The 10,453-nt window shown below is 30.3% G+C and overlaps 1 protein-coding gene across 1 annotated transcript; it reads right to left on the bottom strand.

Annotated features, from left to right (window-relative positions):
- Positions 1-2,375: 2,375 nt before the first annotated feature.
- On the bottom strand, positions 2,376-5,925 carry LOC120271628 (leucine-rich repeat receptor-like protein kinase PXC1). Its single transcript, XM_039278305.1, has 3 exons — positions 5,004-5,925; positions 3,845-4,234; positions 2,376-3,157 (listed from the first exon to the last, which is right to left on the bottom strand). The coding sequence occupies exons 1-3, from the start codon at positions 5,872-5,874 to the stop codon at positions 2,529-2,531; spliced, it is 1,890 nt and encodes a 629-aa protein (XP_039134239.1). The 5' UTR covers positions 5,875-5,925; the 3' UTR covers positions 2,376-2,528.
- Between the last annotated feature and the right edge of the window lie 4,528 nt (positions 5,926-10,453).

Below are 10,453 nucleotides of genomic sequence, written 5' to 3' on the forward strand. Positions count from 1 at the left end.
AACCACCACAGTTCTATATATAATTCTCTTAAAAAAATTTAAAAAATATCATCTAATCAATAAATATAATAAATTATTTGGGCTAAATTCGAAAACAACAACAATAATAATAATAATGATATTTCACCGTTCAAGAGGAGTTTGTTTATAATAAAAAAAATTAAAAAATATACACTCTTTTGAAAAGGTCACAATTAATTAGTTTTAACTTTGATTTAAAAAAAATTGGTTAGAGGGATGATAAAAATGCCATAAATAAAATCAGTAAATACAATATTTAATATATCAATAAAATTAATTATTCATAAATCATAATAAGAGTATGACCATCATATTATTAATGTCCATTCACAAAGCATGAATATTGCTTATAAATACGATACATATATTACATCTTTTCCCTTAAGGAATTTCAAGTATATAATTTATTATTTAATGAGATGAACATATTTTTAATTTATTTAATATAATTGTGAGATATTGGAGAAAATGGAATTTAGAAAATTATCTCCATCACTCTTAAAATTAAGTATTTTAATTTAATTGTTGTCAAATTACATAATCTAATATTATTGAGAATATTAAAATTAAATATTAGATGCATGCCAAGGTGAACAACAAGCTATGAATGACTCAAGCACAGAAATTCTGGTAGAATATAATGAACACTCATATAAACAACCTACGAATTCGCATGAAACTGGGTATAATGTGCATGGATGAGATTGTGTGAGTCTGTATCAGGATTTGTTACAATCCTAACTTGCTATATATGTAATGGAGTACCATGAATGGAAGGTAGGGAAATATTTTCCCCAAATCTCCTCTTTTGTTATTTTTCTCTCTTTCCTCTACTTCCTCTTTCCTTGCTTCTTTCCTTGAGTCCTGTTTCGCTCCATGTTTTCCATTAGCTAGACATCCTTTTTCTTGTTGATATGGCTGCAACACCATATGTCAAAAACATAACAGATTTAGGAGTGTAAGATATATAATAACCTCGTTATATAATAGTTCTTTAAAAACGATTACATTTTAAAATGGAAATATATATTATGTGATTAATATAGAATCTAAGAGGTTACACTTTTAATATTTATGTAAAACAATATAATTTGATTAAATTTTAAATATCAATCATGCACAACCCCGGTGTTGGCTACTATATAATTCTTAATTAGTTTCTAAAGATTTATGTAATATATAAAGTTTGTCTTCTATTTATATATATATATATATATATATATATATATATATATATATATATATATATATATATATATATATATATATATATGGGTTTTGTTTTAATTGACATGCGATTTTTCTTTCAATGGGATATTAAAAAAAAGATAAATTATTTAACAATTACATAAACTCATACTTGATCTATAAAGTTATACATATACAAGAAAACACTTAACTGTATAAAAGAGTAATTTTTGACATTCCAAGGTCAAATATTAATTTTTTTTTAATTAATGATAAATGTCTATGAATATTAATTTTAAAAAATAAACTATTATATATATTTACTTATATAGTGTATTTGTTTTTGTTGTAAAATAGTACCCAAACATATATAAATGTTAAATCAAGCCCAAACAATAGGGTTAAGATCTTTGATTATAAAACATAAGATAAGACATTAAACAAATTAATGTAGAATAATACGAGTGTGGGAATAATTTTAAGTGATTGACCATAATTTAATGGAAATGGTACTCTTGCATATGATCTCAAATATAAGTATATATATACATATAGAAAGAATAGTTTCTGTCAATTATTTTACAAAATTGTTTACTAAGATTGGGTTGCAATTAATAAGCTTAATTAGTTAACCTAAATTTTGTTATTTTTAAATTAAAATATATATTATTCAAGGTTATGGTTGTTGTGGCTAAAGGATAATTATTATTATTGAAGGATTTTATTTCAATTATGACGATTTTATTCTAAGAGCAAAGGCAAATGATGTTATTATTTTAAGCAGATTGCATATATAAATAAATAGCTGAGCATGTATTTCTCTTTTACCTTTGTTTATAATTATTCCTTTTACGTAAGCTTTGGGGAGTTCGTTTCTCTATTATTATTGTAGTCCTATTAAATTTCTCTCATAATTCTCTTTTCTTTATTTCTTTATTCAATATTATCAAGTGTGTGTGTATATATATATATATATATATAAACTATATACTACTATACCAACCCAACTATCTAGTGATATTTTATTCCTCTCCTAATTCAACGTTCCAGACCCGGTTTGAATCTTACATACCCTAACTTGACCGTATTTTTTTAAAAAAAATTATATTTAGTTTTCACCAGCCTATTGAATTCAAACCATAGACATGAACTAAAAACAATGGGCATTAGCTGAATAATCAAAACAACTCTTAACAAAGAAAAAACAAACTAATTAATGAATCAAATGCAAATAAAAAACCAAAAACAAAAAACAAAAAAACAAAATATACATAAACAAACACATTTAATCAAAGAAATTAAATTGATGAGTGAGCTAGCTAGATAGAGCAAGCTGGTGAGATGGCTTCAATCCTGCAGAGTAGGTCATGAACAAGAGGTCTTTTCTCAGGATCAAAACAAGTACACTCCAAAGCAATATCAACAAGCTTCATCATCTCTTCATGATTCTCATTCTCTCCAACTATTTCCAAGTCCAAAATATCAGTTGACCATTCATTACTCACCACTGACCTAACCCACTCTGAAAGATCACCACCACCATGATCATCATCTTCATGATCACTTGGAATTATTAAACCAGTTATGACTTCAATGAGAATGAGGCCAAAACAAAAGACATCAGCTTTGCTACTTAGCATCATCATCATCTTCTTCTTCTCCTTCTGGTTTCTTTTGGCTTTATAGTACTCTGGGGTCTTGGAAATGGCTAGTTTGTCAATTAGGGTTAGGTTTAGGGTTTGGAGGAGAGGGAGGAAGGCATAGTCAGTGAGTTTAGGGTGGTGGTTTGGGTGGAGGATTAGGACGTTTGAGGTTTTAAGGTTGCCATGAGGGACCTTAAAAGAAGGAGGAAGGGATTGGTGAAGATAAGCTAAGCCTCTTGCTATTCCTTTCACTATATTTAGCCTTGTTTCCCATTTTAATGGCACTCTTCCTTCTCCTCTGTTCTCTGCCATGCATGCAAAAATTACAAATTTGAGATTTTTTAAAAATAGAAAAAAATAAATAATTAATTAAATGCAAGTGAAATTTGTGAACATATATGGCACTTGCTAGTTTATTTCTATTTTTAATTTTGTTTTTCAATCTACTAAATTATTTGATATTATTATTGTAATCCCTACTTAATTAGTTACTTAACATATGCAATTAGTTAAAATACAAAATAATTTTTATAATCGATGTGTTACATTTATAATGTATCACCTGTCATTTCTTGTGTTAGTTATTGCTCATGACGAAAACAATGTAAATTTCAAAATGATAATATAATATGATGTCACGACCATCAATTATAGGGTTGATATAATAATTTCGATAAAAAGTACTCCTATTTAAAATTAAAGTTTCAAAATAATTTAAGAGAGACCAAGTTTACGAATATTCCAAAATATAATCTCTAAAATAAATCTAACTATGTCTAAAAAAATCAAATAACTCAAACAGCTAGTCATTTACAAAGCTTAAATATCATATAGAAATCGATTATGATTATATTTAAAACTTTAATTTATTAGTTCAAAATTCTCAACTCCAATTAGCATGCAAAACCTACTATCATATTAAACTAATAAATTAGGCCAAAATCATCTAAAAAAAAAAGTACATATTTAAATAAATAGAAGAAAAAAATTACCATGCAAGAGTTGAAACAAGTTGCCATGAGGAACATGGTCAAAGATGAGAATCTTTTCATCCGTTGAGAAATAGAAAGCAATGATCTGTGTAACATTTTCATGGTTGAGTTTGGCAAGGACTTGCATGTGTTGAACAAAATCTTTTTTGCTTAATCCATCATTAATCTCTCTGATCAACCTCTTGACAACAACAATTGAACCAGACTCAAGAGTTGTTTTATAAGTTGTGCCCAATTGCCCTCTTCCCATAACTTCTGCTGAAGCTCTCAATAGTTCATCAAGATCAAATGCCATTTGCTTCTCTTTGTCCATGAATTCTAGCTCTGCTATCTTCTTTGCTCTTGTTACTCCTCTTGTTCCATATCTTAATTCCCTCTCCTCTTGTTCTCCTGTGTTTATTCATATATGCTTGATCAAAATATTTTATTAATTTTCAAACTGTATATGTAATATACATATGCGTATGTGTATTGAGAGATGTTGGGAATATATATATATATATATATATATAGGATTATAGCATGAAATAAAATTAATGAAAATAAATATTGAAAACAAATTGAAAAGATATAAGTCTAGGATTATGTGTGCTAAACACATCTTAAGACTGATTTCATTGCTCCGTGCTAGATTTTTCTTTAGCACTTTGATTGCTAGGATATATACACTAAGCCGAGGTCACCACAAGATCTTTGTGTGACATGTTTTTTTAAAAAGATTGGATTCAAATATTTTTCAAATGAAAGAAAAAAGTGGCGAGCATGCATCCAACAGTCCAAAAAATAACTATCAAAATAGTTGAGTTTTGGGCAATATTGATGGAGCCCAACAGTAAAGCACTGAAGGATCACGTGAGAGGTTGGGTGTTCAAATTTTATTTCGCACACGCACACACGGTGAATAATATAAATAATTTGATTTATCTATTTTATCAAATATATATATACACATATATAGTGAAAAAATCTTTCTCAAATTTTTCATGGGAGATAATTTTTAACACTAGAAAATAAAAGACTTGGGTTTGATTGTATATATATTGGACATGAGTCTGAGTTGGCCAAGTTCCAAAAAAACATGCATGGGAAACAACAAATTTTATATTGCAAAACAAACAAAATAAATAAATAAATAACTCAAAAATGAAAATCAAATTACCAGAAGAAAACTTGGCTTTTCCTTGTTCTTCTTCTTCTTCTTCCTTCTTCTTAAGACACCACTTATGGAAACACAAGAAACACAAGATAACAAACAAAGGAACAAGCACTGCACCAACAGCAACACAAACAAGAATCCAAGTCTCCAATGAACTCTTTCCGGCCAAAGATGGCAAGGACGAAGGTGAAGGAGAAGGAGAAGGAGAAGGAGCCAAAGGACACAATGTATCCAATGGCTTCCCACACAACCCTAAATTATGATCAAAACAAGAACTATTGAACCTCTGCAATGCTTCAGTCTCAGGTATCAGCCCTTGAAGAAAGTTATAAGAAACATTGAACACTTGCAAGCTTGGTTGGTCCAATGGAGGTATACTCCCATTTAAAAGATTATCTTGAAGTTCAAGCCTTGTTAAGCTCTTCAAGTCTATATACTCTTTAGGTATCGAACCGAAGAACCGGTTTCCGGCCAAGGATAAAGATTGAAGATAAAAAAGGCCTTCAAGTGTGGGAAGAGTACCATTGAGATAATTGTTAGCAAGAATGATAGTTGTGAGATAAGTGATGTTTTGGAAAGAGGATGAGGAAAGAGAACCAGTGAGTTGAGTTGAGTGAAGATCAATGGAGATGACATGAGATGATGGAGAGCAAGAGATGCCGAGCCACCGAGATCGGCCTCGGTAACATGATGGACCAGTCCAGTTGGAATGGAGGCTGATGGAGGGGCTTATTAGTGTGTCTCTTAGTTGAAGTAATGAAGCTCTTTCATCTCCAGTGGAGTTTACAGTTGATGTTATTAGGGTTAGGGTAAGGGTTAGGGTTAGGGTTAGGGTTAGGGTTAGGGTTTGGAGAAGAGTGAGAGATGAATGCATGGGAAGACATGTGATGAAGAATGATGCATATGTGTGAGTTTCTTGGAGTGGTATTTGATGGAGAAAGGAATGGATGAAATTGCAAGGCAAGCTAAGAAAAGATGCAAAAGGAGTTGTGTTGCGGATGGAACAAGGAATGTTTGTTTATTTATTTATATATGCGAACAAGGAATGTTTATTTATTTATTTATTTATTTATTTATTTATTTATGTGAACAAGGAATATGGGAGAGGGAGAAAGAGACCTGTTTTATTAATAATTATTTCATTATTGTTTATTTATTTATTTATTGATTTTGCATGGAGATTGGAGATGGAAATATTAGGGTTTCAATGTTAGCTGGTCACTTGAATAAGTAAATATATATAGGTTAGTAACATAGTGGTGTTTCAATATTATTGGATATGTATATAGGAAAATGAAAAATATTGGGTTTAAATGAGTTTGAATAACGTTAGAAGTTTTTTCTGTTTATAAATATAAAATTTTGGAAAATATATATTACCCACTACCCAGCATGTTAAAATTAATTATATATATTCCTCTTTCGATTTTTGAGATATTTAATAATTTTCTTTTAGATAACCTTAATTACTAACGTTAATTTAATCTTAATTGTAAGGAATTATATTAACTTTGGAAAAGTTTAGAAATTGGAAAAATAAATAAATAATTTAAGCTTATATATACCTTCTCATGCCTTTGCCTTTCTTGCTTGGTAAAATAGAAAGATCTAGACTATGGACAAATTTATCAATTAAAATTAACTAATTTAACACCCAAAATTAAAATATTTTTCGTCCAAATATTTTTTATCAATTATTATTAAATAATTAATGGCATATTTGTAATAATTTCAATTTTCAAAGTTTCATGAGAAATGAAAAAATTTTACAAAGTTGTGTTTGTGATTTTGGAATTTTCTTTCAAGGGTATTGACGTAAATAACTGTTATATTATTTTCTATTATACGTCACTATAAGAACAAATATTATTTAATATTTATTGTTTTTAAAATAAAGGGTGATGCGGCCTCTATATATATATAATCCAAATGTGAAATTAGTGTCAATTAATTTAATAAATAAAAAAATGAGATTACCGAAAGAATAATATGATGCCATTGCTATCACGTAGTTAAGGCATCTGTGTCACTATTTTTAATCAAGTTAATTAATAAAATAGAATGCTAAGTCTTTTTGTTATCAATCTTTTCATTTAACTCAATCACGTACACGTTAGTGACAATTAAGTTAATGAATCGAGTGTATATATATATATATATAATGCTTTTGTAGTTTTGTCAAAAGATAGATAGCTAGGTACGAAGGCGCATCAATTACAGTGGCTTATCAATCTCTTGAGAATTTATTAACCCTATCAAGCGCCAATGAAAGTTCACCACATACAAACTAACAAAATTTATAGGGTATAGAGGTGCACCAGTTAGGTGATTTATCCACCACATGCACACTAAGAAAATTAACAGAAACTATACTGAGATAATAAATTCTATTGCCATGAGACTCCTGTTGAAGAAGTTTTAAGTTAAAAAACTGAAAGAAAATTGAGAAGAAGAAGTTATACACTACAGTTAAAATTAGAAAATTAAGATGATGAAGCATTTCAGAAGATGGGAACAATGGAGTGTCTAACTCTTATTACATATATACTTGATCATATGAAGAGTACGTGACTTTACAACTTATGCCAACTCAGCTAGTTAGTTACAACAACCTCAGTATAAACACAGTCACGAGAGAAGCACGTGATCCTACAACTTAAGCCAAGTCAGCAAAATCAGTTATAATTAATACCAAGTCAGCAAATCAGTTATAACAAGCCTCTTATGTTCTTACAGCTATTGTTCTAATGTTTGAGCTGATAAAAATAGCTCTTTTATCATTTCTCATTTGGTGAAGCTGAATCATGGCAAAAATGGATGTCCAGCATTTCAGTTGTAGTAGAAAATGCATCATAATACTGTGAATTTCTTCAGATCATGGATGTTTTCCATCATGGTATCAAAGCTCTGATGTTTAAGCTGCATTTTCTTAAGATCTGAGCGGGTTTTCAAGTATTGAATTGTTCTTTTCATGTTATACTATGATCAGAGATTGATCATTACTTGAGTTTCTTGATTAGTGCTTGCGTTTCTGTGAAATTCTTGTGATCTTTGCTTAATTTTTTTGGAGTTTTGAGGATTTTGACAGTATTTCCGTTTAGATTTTAGATTACAATTGAAATTTATGTCAAAAACTTTCTTAAACTATGAGAGGACATCAATGGATTCTTCAGATGTATTGTGCTTGAGTTCTTCTGATAGCCCAAGGATGATGTTAGTGTTCAAGCCCTTCAGCGGAAGGGGGTATGGCTCTTGGAAGAGAGAAATGGGGATTGCATTTACTGCCAAAAATAAATTTGGTTTTGTAAATGGTACTTGTAAGAAACCAGAACCAGATTCTCTTGAGTTGCAAGGTAAAGAAAGAAGCAACAACATGGTAATCTCTTTGATGTTGAATGGCATTTCTGCAGAAATTTCTGAGAGTGTGGTTTAATTATCTAAAGACAACATGGAACATTTGGCAAGAATTAGAGATAAGGTTTGGGCAGCAAAATGGTCCACTGCTGCATCAATTACAAAATGAGCCCAATTATGTTTCACAAGGTTCTAGCTCAATTACTTCTTATTTCACTAGAATCAAGAAATTATGGGATGAGATTCAGAGTTTGTCAAAGGTTTTTCCATGCAATTGTGGTTCATCACTTGAGCAGCAAAAGCAAGAGGAAACTCAAAAGCTATTACAATTGTTGATTGGCCTAAATGAAAGTTACAGTACAATAAGGAGCAATATTTTGATGATGAAACCTCTATCTTCCATAATAGAGGTTTATTCTTTGTTAATACAGGAAGAAAAGCAAAGGGAGATATCATCAGGTGTTCAGTTTATCTCTGAAGTGATTTCCATGAATGCATGTCTGTCTGGAAATTCAATAAATCATGTCAATAAGAACATCTCACAGTTGACTCGGAGAAATAAATTGTATTTCAAAAGGCTGATGTGTGACTATTGCAAGAAGATAGGGCATACAAGAGGCAGATGTTTTAAATTGCATGGTTTTCCAATTTCTCTCATGACTAATAAAGAAAATGGGAAGAGGATAGCAGCTCCTGTTCAAGGAAATAATGCTGAAATTTCTCATATTCCAGAATTGACTACTACCTAGTTTAATAAACTTATGGACATGCTGAATGATACTTCTAAAGACCTAGTTCAACATTTGGATATAATTCAGATGACTTCTTTTGGAAATGGGAATGCTAAAGCAGCTTCTAATTCTTCAATCACTATAGCATTTATATCTTCTGACCTTTTCCCCCTTAGCTCACATGTTCTTACTAGCAGCAAGCAATTCCTTACACAACAAGCCTGGATCATTGATACTGGCGCTTATGATCATATGTGTCATGATACTTTTTGTTTTGATACTTTGCATGCTTTATCCAAAACCTTTAAGATTACTCTTCCTACAGGCTCTGAAATCATTGTTTCTCATATTAGCACAATCACTCTTGCAGACAATTTGAGTATTACTCAAGTTTTGTTTGTTCCGGAATTTCACTTCAACCTTTTATCTGTAACCAAGTTGATTCAACAGCTAAGATGTAGAGTTATACTTACTTTTGATTTTTGTTTTCTTTTGGAACCTTCATTGAAGAGGCCACTGGTTCTTAGTAAAGCATATAAAGGACTTTACCTACTTCATTCTCAGAACAAAGGAGCAATAACCACAGCAGATTTTGTTCTGAATTATGTTCTTGTTGTTCCATAGAAATGTTCACAATTTACTTGTTCTTTAGTTCCAAACAATTTCATTACTTCTTGTAATAATTCTGAATTTGAGCTCTTGCGTTCCAGATTATGACATCTTCCTTTACACAAAATAAAATTGCTTTCTTTGCTAAGCTCTAGTCATAAATCTTATCTTTAATCATTTGTAAAGTTTGTCCACAAGCTAAACAACACAGGTTGCCTTTCCCTCATAGTGGCATTCATACTTCCTCAAATTATGAACTAATCCATATGGATACCTGGGGTCCCTATAATACAAAAACTCATCAAAGATTTAGATTTTTCCTCACAATTGTAGATGATTATAGCATAGCCACTTGGATATTTCTTTTGAAAACTAAGAGAGATGCTTCCTTTACTTTAAAATTTTCATCAGAATGGTAGATACTCAATTTGAAGTGAAAATTAAGAATATCAAAACTAATAATGCTTTTGAACTAGGAAATTTATAAGATTTAAAACTCTTCTTCGCAGAAAAAGGGATCATTCACCAAACATCTTGTAGTTATACTCCACCACAAAATGTAGTAGTAGAGAGAAAACATAAGCATATATTAGAAACAGCCTGTGCACTTTTATTCAATCCAAAGTGCCTATCAAATATTGGGGTGAGTGTATCCTTACTACAACCTATTTGATTAATAGATTTCCAAGTAAACTTTTGAAAAAATAAGACTCCTTTTGAGAACTTATTTGGAGTTCAGCTTGATTACTCCTATCCCAG

This window comes from Dioscorea cayenensis, chromosome 2 (genome assembly GCF_009730915.1).
Source record: "Dioscorea cayenensis subsp. rotundata cultivar TDr96_F1 chromosome 2, TDr96_F1_v2_PseudoChromosome.rev07_lg8_w22 25.fasta, whole genome shotgun sequence".
Lineage (NCBI taxonomy): Eukaryota > Viridiplantae > Streptophyta > Magnoliopsida > Dioscoreales > Dioscoreaceae > Dioscorea > Dioscorea cayenensis.

Excerpts from the sequence above, each read along its gene's own strand:
- LOC120271628 (XM_039278305.1), bottom strand. The coding sequence starts at position 5,874 with ATGCATTCATCTCTCACTCTTCTCCAAACCCTAACCCTAACCCTAACC. Across the intron at positions 4,235-5,003 it reads AAAAGCCAAGTTTTCTTCTG|GAGAACAAGAGGAGAGGGAA; the intron begins GTAATTTGATTT and ends GAATAAACACAG. Across the intron at positions 3,158-3,844 it reads CTTGTTTCAACTCTTGCATG|AGAACAGAGGAGAAGGAAGA; the intron begins GTAATTTTTTTC and ends CATGCATGGCAG.